At 58.0% G+C, this 17,040-nt stretch overlaps 1 protein-coding gene across 4 annotated transcripts; it reads right to left on the bottom strand.

Moving 5' to 3' along the window:
- Positions 1-663: 663 nt before the first annotated feature.
- On the bottom strand, positions 664-17,010 carry FHOD1 (formin homology 2 domain containing 1). 4 transcript variants are annotated; one of them, XM_071440577.1, is made up of 22 exons: positions 16,723-16,908; positions 10,590-10,696; positions 10,393-10,457; positions 9,016-9,083; positions 8,824-8,929; positions 8,379-8,473; positions 7,846-7,957; positions 7,659-7,753; positions 7,427-7,570; positions 7,094-7,308; positions 6,824-6,934; positions 5,205-5,371; positions 4,062-4,954; positions 3,653-3,805; positions 3,329-3,511; positions 2,944-3,063; positions 2,630-2,791; positions 2,339-2,529; positions 2,074-2,266; positions 1,841-1,994; positions 1,579-1,755; positions 664-1,077 (listed from the first exon to the last, which is right to left on the bottom strand). In XM_071440577.1, exons 1-22 carry the CDS (start codon positions 16,906-16,908, stop codon positions 995-997), a joined length of 3,780 nt encoding a protein of 1,259 aa, XP_071296678.1. In that variant the 3' UTR covers positions 664-994. The 4 variants fall into 4 exon arrangements, 3 of the variants coding, with proteins under 3 accessions (XP_071296678.1, XP_071296677.1, XP_071296679.1); XM_071440576.1 differs by lacking the exon at positions 664-1,077 and having other exon boundaries at positions 1,106-1,755; XR_011681309.1 differs by lacking the exons at positions 664-1,077; positions 1,579-1,755; positions 1,841-1,994 and having other exon boundaries at positions 2,133-2,266; positions 2,339-2,516.
- Positions 17,011-17,040: the final 30 nt, after the last annotated feature.

Genomic DNA, 17,040 nt, shown 5'->3' on the forward strand with positions numbered 1-17,040 from the left:
TGCCTCTACCACAGGTGAGAGTGCCCAGAGCACTGGCAGAGGGGGATGCTGAGAAATGGCTCCCACTGCGAGGAGCATCACACCCAGTGTGGGGTTTAATCCGTGTCTGGCATGGCATGAGCCACACTGGGACAGGAGGTGGCAGGAACATCTCCCAGGCTCCCATGGGGACAGGCAGATGCTGGTCTTGGTGCATTTACAGGAACAAGCAGCCTGTCTTTGCCAAGCACTGGTATTTCTGAGGCTTGCAGCTGGGGAACACGGCTGCTGTGCCCTGGACCTGCCCCTAGAGGGGAACAACCACCCTGCCTCTGACCCAGGTCTGGGTCTGGCTAAACACCCCAGCAGAGGTTTGTAAAGGAGAGGTGAAGTGTGAGACAATTTTACTGTGCTGTGGCCTTGTGCTCGAGCCACTGCTCCTGTCCTTGAGCGTGCAGCCTTGAGCCTGGCAGCAGTCCTTGCTCCTTCTGGAAAAATCCCCCAGCTGTCCTGGTACAGAGGGGATCATGCTGTTCCCAGAGGGACAATGGTGCCTACAAGCCACAGGGCTGGCTGAGTGCTTGCCCCAGGCAGCAGGGTTGGGGTTGCAGGAGAAGGGATACTGGCTTGGCCAGGGAGGGAGTCATTCTGGCCTCTCAGGTAGAGGAACAGGAGATGCCGGCAGCATATCAGATCATTTTATTGCCACAGCGGCTGTGGGCCAGACCCAGTTCCCAGAGGGGGTCTGAGTCCAGCCCCTTGACCGCTCTAATACTGTTGAGAAGATGAACCTCGAGCCTCCAAGCACGAGTGCTGAGCATCCTCCATCCCAGTCGCCATGGAGCAGCTCTGGGCCATCACTCCCATTCTGCTCCCTGCACCTCTGGGAGCTGGAGGCCAGCAGGAAAAAGTGAGGCGAGGCCAAAGGTGCAGAGTGTGCCTTTCCTGGGACCACAGGGGCTGCCACCACATCCTGCCCTGGGGCTGCTGGCAGTGGGGAGCAGCCAGAGCCCCCTCAAACCTCCATGCCAGGTGCCCGCCCCAGGCCCAGGGCCTGCACCAGCTCGTCGGTGAGGCCGCTCTTCAGTGTCCGCCGCACTGCGGGAAGAGCAGAGTGTGGCACTGCCAGCACGAGCAGCACTGGGTGCCAGAGTCCCCACACATGGGGGCCTGCTCAGGCAGGGACAGGGTAATGGGGTGCACTGGCATGGACTGGTCTCAGGGTACATCCCGTCTGGTGGGCTCAGCATGGCAGGTCACGGGTGGCCCATGGGGAAGGAACTAGACAGGGCATGGGAACAAGGACACAGAGGACAAGGGATAGAGCACAGAGACATGGAGATGGAACAAGACAGTGATGGGGACAGAGATGAGAAGGAGTATGGGGATTGGGCAGAGCCTGGGAGGAGAGATGGGACAGGGCATGGCAAGAGAGACAAAGAGATGGGAAAGGGTAAGGGGACAGGGACACAGAGCTGGGAAAAAGCATCTGAGCAGGGACACAGACATGGGACAGGGACATGGAAATGGGACAGAGTACAGGGACAGAGCGTAGAACAGAGATGGAACAGGGCACAAGGACACAGGAATGGGACTTACAGGACTTCCTATTGCCACGGGACCTCCTGCGCTCCTTGTTGGGGCAGGGTCGGGGGTTGGGATTGTGTGTCACTGATTTCACCAGCTGGTCCATGATTTCATCTGAAGCATCATCAGGTGAGCTGGGAACATCCTCCTGGGCTGGAGAGCCCTGGGTCGGGGTGCCATGCCCTGTTCCTGCATGGGGACAATGAGGATGCTGGCACCTGGTGCTCCTGGCCAGCTGGGCATGTCTTGAGTTCCTCTGCCATCCTGCTCCTACCCTGGCTGGCTCGGCTGCGGCGGGCAGGGATATCTGTGGGGGAGGTCAGCACAATCTTCATGCTCTCGTGACCCGCTTCCATCTGCTCCCTGGGGCTGCTGGACACCACGGCAGGCGGCAGAACTGCCTCGGCAATGCCGGAGAATTTCTCAGTCTGCAATAGGAGGAGAGGTTGGTGTTGGGGACATGGGGAGCATCACCTCCTGCTGGCACCCAGGCAAGTGTCCCCGTACCTCGGTGATGAGCCGGCCCCGAGTTTTGTTGCGCTCGCGGTGGGCGGCGCGTTTCTTCTGCTGCTGCAGCACGCGCTCCCGGCAGGTGCGGTACTCCAGGGCAAACTCCTGCAGCAGTTTGCAGATGGATGTCACCTTCACATCCCGCACCGCGCTCGCTGGGTACCCCAGGTACAGCAGGAAGGAGTGAAACCTACGGGAACATCAGTCATGGAGGGCCACCAACAGGACTGCAAGGTTCCTGCTGTGTCCCCAAGCCACCAACCTGTTGAGGACACGCCTGTGCACCACCTTCAGGACGATGATGCGCTGGGTGCTGTCCTTGAGGAACTCTGTCAGCTTAGTCTTCAGCACTGGCTTGGTCTCATGCTTGGCAATCACCTTCAGGTTGTGCCAGGAGGCCCTGCACCTCCGCTCCAGCTGCACCAGGCTGTTGGCCAGCTCTTCAAAGTCAATCTGCAAGAGTGAGGTGTCAGTCCTTGGCCATGCTGGTGTAGCTGGGCAGCCAGAGGACCCACACCCTCCCCCTGCCCAGGTGTCACCTGCCTTGCCTCACCTTGGCAGAGCGGGTGATGGAGGCAATTTCTGAGTAGAGGTCAGTGGTTTCTGGGAACTTCTCTACCACCATCTGGCAGAGATGGTAGAGCAGGGACTGCCGGTGCACTGTGTCCTTCACTTCTGAGACCTTCTCCAGGTAGCCGAGCTCAAAGCCTCTGCTCTGAAACCCAATGGACTCAGCAGGGACTCTCGTCCCTACTCCAGCAGACCTCCAGTCTGCAGATCCACTGGGTCCCCACCAGCACCTCCCAGCTCCCCACAGACCCTTCTAGGTGCCCACAAACCATGGCTGGTCCTCACCCTGCTCCTCACCTGGGAACCATTCAAGAAGTTGCCCGTCGCCAGCAGCGTGGCCAAGATGCACTTGAATGTGTGATTTCTGGCCAGCTGCTCCATGCCTACCTTCAGATCAAAGAGCGGCTCTGCGATCTCCTGAGTGAGGGAGAAGCGGGTGAGATCCCTTGGCCATTCTCTCCCTTGGGAGCTTCAGCATTCACCCACGAGGACAACTACCTCCTGATCAATCCAAGCCCATGCTTGCCTTGGGGATCTGCAGCCCATCCCCAGCCATGCTGGGGCACCTCCCATGTTTGGATATGACTGTTCCTCACCAGAAACATGCTTGGCTCAGTGCTTAGCACTGCTGAGGTGTCAGCAGTGGGAGGGCAGAGGGGAGATGGGGTACATGGCTCCGTACCTGCTCCAGGCTCTCATAGTCCAGCTTGAAGGCCCAGAGCTGGAGCCTGGCCGTGAGGTCACTGATGGAAGACAGGGAGAGCAGGAACTGCTCTGCAGAGCCCAAAGGAACATCAGGATTGGCCAACTGGGCCTCCTGGATCTTCTGTTTTTCCTCCTCAGTTGGAACCATGGTTAGGATTTTCTGGAGCAAGGAAAGAGGGATATGTCAGTCTCCATATGTAAGATGTGTCACCCCAGGCATCATGGCATGGATGTCGCCTAGCCTGGGGAAATGACCTGCTGAGGACCTCAGAGGAGCTGAGCCTGCTTCTCTTGTGCTCACCTCAATCCCTTCCTTACTGACTGCAAACTCATCAAAGTTGAGCACGGCTGTCTTGATTATATGGACGGGTGGCAGCACAGTGAGGCCAATGTTGATGGCGTTGCTCCTCTTGGGGTCCAACACCACCACCACCTTCTTCCCATCAATGGCTTTCTGCAAACAGGACAGGATGGATGGGGACAGCCAGGCAAAGGGCTCACCTTCATGAACTTATGAACACAGGGAACCAAACACAGATGAGGCTGTGAGCCAAACCAAATCTGGGCACTGCACATAATCATCCCCACTGAGCCTCCAGGCTTCTGGTGCCCATCCTTGAGACAGGGTAGGGGTAACAGGATCCCCACAGGAACCCACAGCCTTCCTCCCACCCCTCAATGCCCCTCCACCAATGGGTGCCCACTGGTACCTTTGAGGTTGGCGCTTCCTTTGACCGTGACTCAAAGAGATGCTCCAGTTTTGCAGTATTGACCTCGACATTCTGCAGGGATGCCCAAAGTGTCCCCTGGCCAAACCTGCCAGTCCCCACAGTGCCATCCAGCTGCTTCAGCTCCTTCCAGAAGAGCTTCACTGTCCTCTTCTTCTTGGCCTCGGAGGGGCCATCTGTTGCTGAGGGACCTGGCAGCCCTGGTGGGGGTGGGCAGCCGGGGACTGCAGGAGGTGGAGGTGGTGGTGGTGGGCAACCAGGGATGGCAGGAGGTGGTGGTGGTGGTGGTGGTGGGCAACCAGGGAGGGCAGGAGGTGGAGGTGGTGGGCAACCAGGGAGGGGAGGAGGTGGAGGGGGAGCCATGAATGTTCCAGCACTCATTGCTTCAATGCCAGGATGGAGGAAAGACCCGTTGGTCATTTGCCCCGTGTCCAGGATGTCAAAATCTTCTTCTTCCCCCAAGTCAGTGAAGTCCATGTCCTTGATCTTCAGCTGCACGGGGACGGTCTCCAGGCGCTCCCATGTCAGCTCCGTTTCCTTTTTGATGGGCATCATCCCAGTGCTCTCCAGCTTCTGTGTGTGGGTCTCATCATCTATGCTGGACATGGCACGTACCAGCTTGGCATGGGCGCTGGCTACTGGCCCATCTGGAGCCCTGCCACGGGGCCGGGCACTCTCCTGCTCCTGGCTGCTGCTTCCCTTGGTGTCCATCTCCACCTCACCCTGGATCTGGGTGGATAAAGGTATTTCATGGAACACCTTCTCCCTCCCCGACTCTGAGGAGCCCTTGGCATAGAGCATGTCCAGCATAAACTTGGTGTCAGAGGAGATGGTGCTGCAGGAGTCAGTGATGTCAGATCGAGCCAAACAAGACCCTGCAGGGAGAGAGGGAGAAGCTGGAATAATCTGCTTGGAGGGGGCAGGTGGTGCTGACTCAGTGTAGAGCTGGAGTCCTGCTCTGCAGTGAGGTGTGCTCAGATGCCGGCATTTTGAGCAAGGAGGTACGACCAGCTCCTCCAAGGCTCTGTGTGTCACAGATACAGGCATGGGATGGGGACTGAGGGGCCACTAATCCCCACCCAGGGACCCAGATGAGCTGGGAACACACACCCTGGCAGCACCTACTTATGCTGGGTGGCTCCATCCCGGGATCAGAGGTGCCATGGTCTCTTTCCCATGCAAGAGCAGTAGGATGCTCCAGTGTAGTATCGCTAAGGATGTCGAGCCGTCCCTTGGCCATGGAAGAGATCTTCTCCTTCTGGGCTGCAGCCAGGTTCTCCAAAAAGCGAGCTCTGCAAGATGGGGTGGATGTTGGCCAAAAACAAAGCAGGGATGGGGACAATAGGGACAACCAATGAACCACACCATGCCACACTGCACAGGCAGTCCCACAGCACAGAAACCCCCTGCACTGGCCACACCTCATTGGGGACACCAAGGACTCAACCTCCTCTGAGCCCTGCAGAGAGAGGTGATGGCCCCACAGCTGTGCCAACAGGGTGCTGCTGTCACCAGTTGGTCCCAACAGACCTGGTGCTCAGTGCAACCCTCATCCAAAAGCTGCAAAGGAAGGCACCAAGGCAGAGACTTGAGGGCATGATCCTGCTCCTCATGCCCTGGGTGGCCAGAGCCCAGATACCTCCAGCCGGGTACCACTCCAAGGAAGCGCATGCCTGGAGACACACGCATGCCTCTACTTACTCAAACTTCTTCAAAATAGGCTTGTCCCCATGCAAGGAGGGGGCATCCTCCCGCCTGAGGGAAAACAGGGGTTAGCTCCCTCTGCTGGCAGTCCCCCGGGGCTCGTGCATCCTGCACACACCCACCTGGCAGCCCTCCAGCATGGAACCCTTGCCCCATGGCCCCAGGGTTCACAGGGAGCCAGGAGAGCCCTGGCAAGTCCCCTCCGGCCCAGGCACCACGTGGCATCAGGTGCTGGAGAGATGGGACATTGTCCATCACCTGGAGAGGGCTGTGCCACCCCCAGCAAGGACACCTCACCCCAAAGCAGGGATCAGAGCGTGCCACATCCTGTGGGGTGATGGGGGAGTGGGTTGGGGTCCCACAGGTAGGACTTGAAGGGGAGAGGCAAGGGATGGGGCAGCAAGGTGAGTGCAAGTGACTGCTCCCCCACAGGATAGGGCAAGGGAGAATTAATAGGACATTAAGCTGAAAGAGAGTAGGTTTAAATTGGGTATTAGGAAGAAATTCCTTCCTATGAGGCTGGTGAGACACTGGCATAGGTAGCCCAGAGAAGCTGTGGATGCCCCATCCCTGTAAGACCAGGCTGGATGCTTTGAGCAATCTAGTGGAAGCATTGGAACTAGATGATTTTTAAGGTCCCTTTCAACCCAAATTATTCCAGGATGCTATGATTCTATGATCATGCTGGGAGGGAGCATGCACGTGCAGAGCCAGGCACTTACCAGACAGGGGCAGTTTGGTGCAGCCTGCAAAAGGAAAGACAGAAAGAGTGGGCAGAGGAGAGGGCAAGCATGGGCAGAGAGGAGAATGAGGAGCTGGAGCAGAGCTGTGCATGCCCAAAGGATGCCTTGGAGCCCCTGGCTGGACCCTTTGATACCTGCTGCCCCCTCATACATCTCTCCAGCTCCAGTACCCTCCCAGACTGTTTCCCCAAGGGGAAAGGCAGAGTGTGCCCTGGGATGGACACACCTCACGCTCCTGGGAGCCCACCCTGCTGCCCTGGGGGACCTCCATGCCCCCAGCCCCCCCTGGCTCCTTACTTGTAGACGCTGCGCTCTCCTGGGCCCGGGGGCTGCTCCTTCTCAGCCGGGGAGGAGGCCAGGGCCAGCCGCACGCTGGACGTGCTGTTGTAGATGCTGGTGGGACAGGGTCTGGAAGAAGTTGACAGGGACTGAGAGCAGGTCCCAGTCCCACAGGACTGCTCTCCACCCTCACACCAGCAATGGATCCAAGTGCTGCTTATGCGGCATCTCGGTGTCTTCACCATCCCAGGAGCATCCCCACCACAGAACACCTCCAGCTGCACTTACTGTGCTGGGCTGCTTGGTGCAGGGATAGGCGGGGTGTCCTCAGCTGGGGGCTCCTTTGGAGTGTCAGGAGACCCCAGCAGTGGCTGGGCATCGGCACTGGGATCCTGGGAGCCACCCTGGGATCGCCACCCACGCCGGCCCTCATCTGTCCTCCTCCGCTCTTTGCGTCCCCCTGAGGGTGGCTCTTCCACATCATCCTCCAGCTTGAGAGCACTCTGTGGAGGGACCAGGGGCATGGGACTGGGTACAGCAGCATCCCTGCCACCCCATGCACTCACCCTCCCTGCTGGAGGCAGGCAGTATGTGGCCAGATCCTTTTGGAGCCCCACTCACCTCGTAGATTGTGAACTGCTGCTTCAAGTCAAGGTCGGTGCCCTTGCTGCCCAGGTACTGCTGCACCACCTGCTCCATGCCCTGCTGCTCCAGGCAGTCAGTCACATCATAGAAGGTGTCCTGGTCTGGGAGGGCTGCCAGCGTCTGGGCAGAATCAGAGGGATGCTGCTGGCACTGGGGTGACCCACACTGAGCCCCAGCAGTGTGGCACCACGGGGACACCCCCACAGACCTTGTTGATCAGTGTCATGGTGAACACCAGCAGCTCCGTGTCAGCCCCGTTGCGCTGCTCCAGGATGGCCATTAAGTTGGACCATGGACAGGCACCTGGGAAAAGAGGGATGAACAGGTGACATGCAGGCTGGGAGGGGACACTGTCCCCCAGTAGGGACCTCGCAGGTGGCTGGAGCTGCGCTCACCTCTCGCCTGGTCCACGGCATTGACGGCGCGGATGAGCAGCAAGGCGTTGGGTTCTGTGTACTCCACAAACACCAGGAGCAGCTTCAGTGCCATCTTCACCACCAGGCGAAACTGGGACAAGGGATGGCAGCTGGGACAGCAGCAGTGACAGGGGCCTGCCAGCGTGCTGCTGGGGCAATGTGGGGTGGCTGTGCCCATGCCCCAGGACTGGGAGCTTTGCCGTGGGGCCAGGGACCTGCAGCTGTGAGGCTGATGGCTGAGAGGCACTGGGAAGGGACCTAGAGCAGGAGTGTCTTACTCAAGCTCTGTGCCTGGGAATGTGGTCACATCAGGATAGGGAGGTCTGCAGATCCTGGGTGACTTCCAGAAGGCTGGGAGCAGGACCCAACACAAGCAAAGATACCAGAGTACCAAGCCCAGAGGCAGAGAGTGAAGCACATCCTCTGAGGGATGGTTCAAGGGGACAGCCGCAAGCAGGGAAGGGGATGCAGTGGAGGGCACAGACAGCCCCCCAAGAGCAACAGACACTCACTGGGCTTCCTGAGAGTGTGTACAGCCACTGGACAGTCTCATTGTGGTTGATGACACCTTGCATTCCATCCACGAAGAGCATGATCTGGCTCAAGGCTGCAAGGCAGAGAGTGGGCAGGCTGATGCTGCAGCAGGCAGGGGTTGGGAATTCCCATCCCTGCACAGCATCACTGCAGCAAGGGCAATGTCTGGCTGCTGGGAAGGCAGAGTAGCCCTGGCAGACTTTGTGGCTTGCTCACCCTGAGTGCCAGCCTTCCTCCCTGGGGACAAGCATAGAATCCTGGAATGCTTTGGGTTGGAAGGGACCTTAAAGACCCATTCCAACTCCCCTGCCACAGGTTGCATAAAAGACCCATCCAACCTGGCCTTGAACACTTCCAGGGATGGGGCATCCACAGCTTCTTTAGGGAACCTGCTCCAGAGGTGCCCTGTGCCCAAATACCAACCCCGGAGGATGTAATTTTGGTAGTTCTGGTCAGCCTCTGTCCCCACTTTGATCAGGCACGTCAACCCCTCCAGGTTCACAAACTCTGGCACCAGGTCCTTGTCCTCCTGAGGGAAGAAGGCCAAGTGTTACTGCAGTGTGGCGGCCAGCCCTGGGGGAGCCCCTGTCCCCCACCACACCAGCATCACCTCACCTGGAAGAGCTGCTTCAGGGAGAAGAGGGACCTGCGCAGCTCGGGCCCCCGTGAGTTGTACAGCTTCTCTGGGAGGAAAGGAGAGATGTGGTGTGAGTGGCTCACTGCTGAACTGAGGCTTCCTGGGAAAGCCCCTCATCCTGACTTATCCTGATCCTGATCTCTGTGCCATCACCCCAGCACTGTCCTGGCTGTGGGACACACTGGCTGGGAGCAGCTGCTCTACCACAACTACGTATTTCAGCCCTCTCACTTTCCTATTTCCTTTTTTTTTGCCCTCTTTTTCTGACCAGCAATGACACAAATATCCCCTCTGGTTTCCTTTGCAGAACCTAAACAGGAACAGAGGCAAGAGGCTGAGCTACTTTTAGCCATCCCTCCCTGGGCACAGCCATGTCATGGTTCCAAAGTTCCCAGCAGCCTCGGAGCTTGGGAAAAATCCACAGGATAGGAAGGCCAGTAGTGTGACACAGGTTGCTCGGGGACAGGACTGTCACTGGGGTAGAGACTATGTGCTTTTGGGGGTGTGCCTGCAGGCAGGAGCCAGCGTGGAGCAGCCAGGGCATTGGGAAGCTGGAAGGCCCCATGAAGACACCAAGGCCATTGGGAACCAGCACTTCCCACATGCAAAAACCGAGTTAGCCACACATCCCAACTTATTTGGGTCAGGCTTAGAGCTGCAACAAGCCAAAAACAAGATGTCCAAGTAGTCCTCCAGATATGCCCTGTAAAACACAGTGTCCCGGCAGCCTCCTCCACTTGCTTATCAGCTTGTCAGAGCTGGGAGGGAAGGCAGAGCTGCTGGGAGGAAAAGCAGAAGAGCTCAGCGCTCAGACAGAGCCTGGGAACTGCTGGCAAAGAGCACGACCATGACCCTGACCCTGGGCTTCCTGCCCCTTCCTGCATGGTTCAGCTGCAGCCCTGCACAGTCAGCTGATGCCCATCTGGCATCACTCTTCTCAGTGCTTGTTTTCCCCCTGCCAAAGACAAAAAAAAGGCTTGAGACTCCTGAATATTTTGCAGGACCTCAGAGCAGGCTGCCTGAACCATGGCAGCACTTTCTGCTGCGCAAGAGCCCTTTGTTTATGTCTTCACAGCTATATTTAGAGCTTGCCTGAGTGACCCAGAATAACTGCAGTGGGTGGTGGGCTCCCAGCCCAAGAGGCAAAAGTCCTGATCTCTGAGGATGGAGGGGATTAACCCAGCGGGTACCCCACGAGGACCACATCCCCTGATCTCTGGGAGGGGTTATGGGGTGGAAGCAGCCCTCTCCATCACAAAAACCCTGGCCAAAACTCACTGCAGAGGCCAAACCTCCCCCATCCAGGGCAGTGGAGCTGCTGGACCAGGCTGGAGGAGGGAGCAGCCCCGACTCACCGATGATGGCATGGACTCGGACGGAGAGCTGCGTGCGCAGGATCAGGGTCGGCCGTCTCCCCTTCCTGAGGTGAGGGAAAATGTGCTCTGAGTGCCTGCAGTGGGACCACCCCAACCCGTGGCTCCTTGCCCATGGTGTACACACACATGTGGGGTCCCTGTGTCCCCACAGGGCTCAGGTACCCCATGTGCCCTACCTGACCTCCTCATAGAAACCCTCCAGATCATCCTTCTGTTCCAGCAGGGATAAGTCAAGGTCCAGGTAGTGTCCAGAGGGTGAGATCTGCAGCGTGCAGTCCTCCAGCTGGGGATGCAGACAGCAAGGCTGAGTGCCCATGCCCACCACAGCCCTACAGGCTCCCAGAGCATTCCCAGGTCACCCTCCCACTCACACCAAACTCAGTTGGCAGACACATCCTGCAGTGGGGTGGCATGTCCCACCTGTCCCCAGCCACTGGCTCTGCAGGGAGATGTCCCAGCACCTTCTGCCTCAGCCTGGCACTGATTGTGGAGAAACATGGAGCCCCAGGCAGGAAAAGGCTGAGTGAGGGCAGTCCTGCCAGCATTGAGCTCCTTGGCAATCCCTGGGTGGGAACCATGGCAAGAGGTTGATTGGCTCCCTGGGGCTCTCCCTTAGTCAGCGGGGGCTCAGCTGGGGCAGGATCCATCTCCTCCCAGAGCTGGCAAATTGCCCCTGCCTGCAGGGACTGGGTCTGAGGGAACTGTTGGGCACCCAGCCCAGGCAGGGACCCCCCAAAGCAGTGCAAATCTCTGGGATGTGCCCTGGCTGACACACCCTCTGACTCAGCCCAGAGCCACGTAGTATCTTCCATCAGAATTGGATAAGCACAGTCCTGAGACAAGGCGGGGCAAGGGGCACCTTCCCAGAAAATCCATGCACAGCACCCATGGTGCACGGCACCCACAAAGTCCTGAGGTACCCTGGAGCCAGCAGCACCCCACAGCACCCAGCCAGGTCTTCTGGGACACGGCAATTCACCCTCAAGGCATGAGCAGAAGCAGAGGGAGGGCAGTGCCAGCACCCTGCCTCCCCTGCACATCTGGATCTGTTCCTAAAGCACTTGCAACTCCCCTGCCCCACCCTCTCCCTGCTCAACCATCTCCAAGGAACACATCTGCAGGGCAGGAACTGAGGACTGGGGATAAAACCCCATTATTAAAGCTGCTCTTGTGCAAACAAAAGCAGCAATCGGGGAGAGAAGTGGGGATCCATCAGCCATCTAAAACCCCACCTCAATTTCAACCCCAAATTGCAAAAGCTCCAAGCACAGTCCTGTGGCTGAGGAGCTCAGATGGGAACAGTCACAGCTTCTCTACCTTTCCCATCAATGCCCTTCCCCACTGTGGCCCTGGAGATCCCACTGCAATATTGGGTATGCCTCCTGTGTCTCACTGGGATTCTTTTCCATAACATTCCCATCTCCTTGCATCCCAGCATTGGGCACCAGCTTACACATATGAATTCACTGTGAGTGTGACTTTAATACCACAGGGTAAAGTCAAATGACACATTAATTGAAGTAGTTAACATGGGCAATTTGGCAGGGCACTGTTGTTGGGTTGGACATTGCTGGCCACGCCAGCCAGCCATGGCAATGTGCAGCAAACATAGGCTTGGCAAACACAGCACCTGGCACTGGGCAGGTACTCCTGGCTGCCAGCTCTGCCTTCACAGCGTCAGTCCCTAACACTGACCCCACACTGGGTTTGCTCACTGGGGAATGCTTCAATCTCTCCACTGGAACAGGCTGTCCTGCATCCCTGCATCGACCTGGACATCCCTGCATCCACCCAGCCAATTCCTGCATACTCCTGGGCATCCTCCTGGCCAACCCCTGCATCCCCACTGGCACCTCTGCCAGCCTCCTGGGCATCCCTCAGGCATCCCTGTATGCACCTAGGCACTCTATGTCAGCAAAGAGCAAATCACCCTCAGAACAAAAGCCTTGCCTTCTCTGAGCTGCCACAGCCCCAGCAAGCCAGAGTTAACATCCCCAGCTCCTCTGGGGCTGCTGACATGTCCCAGCTGTGGGGGGGAGGCCAAGCCCCTGGGACCTGACCCTGTGTATTTCCCGTGTGAGCTTGGCAATGTTTCCCACTAGGGATGCTCCAAGCCCTGGGCCCTGGCTTGGCTGTGGCCTCCCTGGGGATGGGGAGAGGCCATCCCAGGCTCCTGCAGCCCTGCCAAAAATCCCGGGCAGCACTTCCACACCAAGGAGCAGCAGCTGCCCCAGGGCCAGGGGTTATTCAGACAGGGGGTTTATACCCTGTAGGATCAAGCTGAGGTCTCAGTGTCATGGTGCTGGGGCAGCAAGTTGGGGTCACAGGTTACTGACAGCTCCCAGTGCAGGGTGGCTCTGGTTCATCTGTCTCCTGCCTGGTAAACCATTACAAAATGAGCCAGACTTTGAAGGCAATGGGGACTTGAAGGCAAAGCAGAGCTGGGAGAGGAGAGTATCCCACGCTCACACATGCAGCCCGTGGCTCCTGGGAGTCCCAGCCACCCTGCAGCAGGATGGATGCCCTTCACCCATTCACAGGGAGGTTCTGGGGTCTTGCTGAGGACACGATGCTTGTGCCAACCCTGATGTAGAACAAGGATCCACAACCTGGAAAAGGATTCTGTCTGTGTTGAATGCCCCATCCCTGGAAGTGTTCAAGGCCAGGGTGGATGGGACTTGGAACAAGAGCTCTAATGGAAGGTGTTCCTGCCCATGGCAGTGGCATGGAACAAGATGATCCCTTTAAGGTCCCTTCAAATCCAAACTGTTCCAGGATTCAATGGGACTGTGATGGAAACCTTCTCACCTCCAGTATGGAGACATTGTCCATGCACAGATGAACTCACACCACCCAGCACAGCATCACATTTTCCTGCTCACCCCTATCGCAGCATCCCCACATGCTCCAAGGCCAGGCAACAAATATCCTCTTTATCTGTCAGCAAAGGAAACACTTTTACCACTTTTACCCCCTTTCTAACACTTTCTTTTTGCAGTAACCACAATTTCTCAGCATCGCTGCAGCTCTTCTAGAAAGGCTGTGGGGAAACTACAGGAAAAATATATTATTTAAATATAGTAGGCAGCAGTTAAACACAAGGCACTGACATGTCAGAAAGAACATCATCAGCTGCTGCTCTTCCTCCCAAAACACACAGGGGCTGATGGTTTGTAGAGTTACACGAGCCACAGGACCCACCCCAACCCCAACCCCAATCCCAGCCAAGTGCATTCACCACAATTTAGTTACAGGGTTAAGAGGGGTGTCCTTTGCCAGGACACTCAGGTGCTTGTCCACTCCTGCATGATGGATGGCAGCAAGTGGATGAGAACACTGCCACTGCCTTATCATGGGGGCAGGAAATAATACCCAAGCCAGGAGGGATCTCTAGAGGTCACCTAGAGTCAGCCCAGAAGTGCCAACTTTCTTCCCTCTGGAAGCTCCTCCAGCTGGGCTCATTGCTCATTAACAGATCTCCTGCTGTTTATCAGCAGACCTGTGGCAGTGGGAGGAGCCCAGTCCCAGGCAGCAGTTGGTGTCCTGGAAAAGCCGTGGCATGAGTGCCTGGCTGCAGCTCCCTTCCTGGGATCCATGCAGGGATGGTGCTGGGAGCTGGGGAGTGCTGGGAGCTGCTGAGCACCAACACTCAGTGCTGCTGACCCCTCCTCACTGCTTTCGTACCATCCAGGGGTGAAGTGGGGCAAAGACCCTCACCAAAGCCCTCCTCAAGCCTGTTAGGAAACAGAGGGCAACAGGGCTGTGGGATGGGGATTGCTCACTTCACACACAGAGATTGCCCCACCAGCACCTCTGTTGAGTACAAGAGCTCTCAGCAAGTTTATGGCACTGAGGCCAGCGAACTGTTTGCTCTTCCCAGATTTCCGGGGGAGGAAGGAGAATGCAAAACTCTAGCCTGATGGGTTTTGCAATTGTTTGGAAAAATCCCCAGATTCAGAGGTGAGATAGTGCTCAAGGGAGCCGCAGGAGCATTTGGGGACTTAAAGGACAGCCAAAAAACCTGCCCTGTCAAAACCTGCCTGCAGAGGTTCAGAGAATGGCCACGCCCTGCCCAAGCATCACCCAAGGGTACTAGAAAAATGCTGGAAAGTGGAGAAGATAGTATCAGCCTGGAGGCAAACAATGCAGCAGCAGCAAACAAAGCAGGAAGGTATTTCCAAGCAAACACACTTCCCGGAGAGCATGAAAAAGTCATCAGTGACAGGTCCTGTTCAGGGAGAGGAAGCACCAAGGGTGTCATGGGGCAGGACAGGCTATTCAAGGCATTGATGCTTGCACCAGAACCCTCTTGCTCATCATCTCTAAGCTGTTCCCAGCACAGGGAGCTGCTTTGCTGGGCCCAGCAAGGGTAGGGCTCAGCTGCTCTGCCATGGCAGCTCATCCCCTTGGTGCCTGCGGCTCAATCTTCCTCCAGCTATGAGGGTACCCCAGCCCAGCTCCCTCCTGGCTGCTGAATCCTCTTCCAGTGCTCTGCAGGTCCAGGCATGCTGCCCAGCAGGACAAACCTGGCACCAGGCATTCCCAGTTGAATTTTTTTACAGCCAGTTCCTTGGGAAAAATCCGACTGTTCATTTACTAATTTTAGGGCGGTGACTAATGGAGCTGAGTGCTACCTGGCACAAAAGGCACCAGGGGAGGCTTTGGCTGGTCATGCCAGGGGAACAACATCTGCATGGCTCCAAGGGTGCCAGCTCTGAATTTCAACTGAGCTGGGTGGCTTGAGAGACTGACCTCACTCCACAGGCTGTAAATCCCAGTGCAGGAGGCTCCCAATGAACACATTTGCTCATGCAAACCCCAGCCAGCATCCCAGCTTGTCAGGTGGGACATTCTGCAGCCCTTGCTGCCTCAGAGAGCGCTGTGTGATAAAGGCAGCATGGTTTATAATCTATATAATCCAGAAATCTGGTTTATAAAGCCAGAACAGGATCCAGGCGGTTCACCTGTGATTTCACCAAGGGTCATGGGATGATATGAGGAAACTACTGGAAAAAATATCCAGAGCTTGGATTAGGTAGAGAACAGAGCCTGAAAGCCCAGGATCAACACCCTTCTGCTGGGCACAGGACCTCCTTGCAACGCTCCCGCCCTCGGGAACGCAGTGTCCAGTGTCCCCTCCCCCTGCCCCGTGCCACCATGGCAGCACTCCGGGCTGGCGATCCCGTTACAGCCAGCTCCTGCCCAGGGAGCACAGCACACGCATGAAATTTGAGTTTGCTCCATTCGTCATGTCTCCAGGCTGTTTGTTCCCAAACAAACTCCCTTTAGTCACCGCCTAAAAATCCCATGACGGCGACATGAGACGCTGCTTCTTTGCTCCAAGAAAAATGAAAAGGGGAATAAACGGGAGGGGTTTTTTTTGGTGCAGGCAAAGGTCTCAAAGTGATCCCCTCTCCCCTAGAAGGCCAGCAAGCTCAGTGTCGGGCACACCGAGCTGAATTTCCCCCTCCTGTCGCTCCATCTCTCTGCTCTAGCTCTGAGCAGAGCTCCCCCCAGCCAGCCGGGGCTCCTGCCTCCCTTCCCTGCACTCCTGTGGTGCTGCAAGACGAAGATGCTCAGCTATTGCCAAGCTCTGCTGGGTCCCGCGTTCCTGAGGAAGAAAACAAGCCTGTCCCCATCCCTAGAAGGATGCTCCGAGAGCATCACGTCCACAGGAGATAGGCAGGGAGGGTGCCCTGTGTCCCGTGTCTCCTCCACTTCCCAGCCCGAGCCAGACTTGAGGACACACAAACAAGACACAGTGCCTCGCTTCACGTTCGGCCTCCTGCCTTCCTCCCAGCTGAAGGAAATTGCTCAGCGTGCATTTCCGTACTGCTCTCCGCTGACAAAGCTGCTGCCGGACCGGTGAGATGAGGGGCTGGTGGCCCTCCGCCCCCACCACCACCGTCCCAAGCTCCGGGTGCCGCAGCACGAAGCAGCACTGGAAGGGTCCCAGGCGGAGCCGGTGTGCTCCGCTCCGGCTTCCCGGCGTGGAAGTGCGAGGCCGGTGGGGAACACGCTGCCTGCCTCAGCCCCAACCACATGGGGATGGACGCCTGCCCTCATCCTGCTTCCCCCTGCCAGGGTTCCTGCCTGCCCTGAGCAGCACATCCTCTTCCTCCCGCCGACTCATCGGGGCCGGCCGAGGCTGGCATCTCCCGCAGGAGCTCACAAACCCCGCCGTGACTCACACCGGGAGCGCTGCCGGGGACACACCGTCCGATCCCTCGCCCCCCGGTCCCCTCCAGCCAGCCATCCCCACCCGCTCCCCCGCACGGTGCTTTCCCCGCCGTCCCCGTCCCTGCTCACCGGCAGCGGGGCCCCGACCAGGCGGTGCAGCGCGGGCAGCTGCGCCCCCAGGGCCAGCGCCTCCTCCACGGCGTAAACCGGGGCTCGTCGGGGCTCCGGGAAGCTGCCGAAGGCGAAGGGATCCGCGTCCTCCAGATACTGCACCCGGCATGGCACCGTCGCCTCCGCCACCTCCACCACCGCCATGGCCCCGCCGCCGCCGCCGCGGCCCGCGCGACGCCCGGGGCGGACACGGGCTCGGCCCGGCCCCTCCGCCCTCCCCGTCCCGGGAGAGGCCGCTCCGTGCTCGGCGCTCGGCGCGCCCTCCCGCGGGCGCGT

The sequence above is a fragment of the Agelaius tricolor genome, unplaced genomic scaffold (genome assembly GCF_023055355.1).
Source record: "Agelaius tricolor isolate 1412-34295 unplaced genomic scaffold, bAgeTri1.0.p SCAF_15, whole genome shotgun sequence".
Classification (NCBI taxonomy): Eukaryota; Metazoa; Chordata; class Aves; order Passeriformes; family Icteridae; genus Agelaius; species Agelaius tricolor.

Coding starts and splice junctions, on each gene's coding strand:
- FHOD1 (XM_071440576.1), bottom strand. CDS start 16,908: ATGGCGGTGGTGGAGGTGGCGGAGGCGACGGTGCCATGCCGGGTGCAG. Junction 8,930..9,015: donor CCCTGAAGCAGCTCTTCCAG/GTGAGGTGATGC, acceptor TTCTTCCCTCAG/GAGGACAAGGACCTGGTGCC. Junction 6,935..7,093: donor GCACCAAGCAGCCCAGCACA/GTAAGTGCAGCT, acceptor AACTTCTTCCAG/ACCCTGTCCCACCAGCATCT.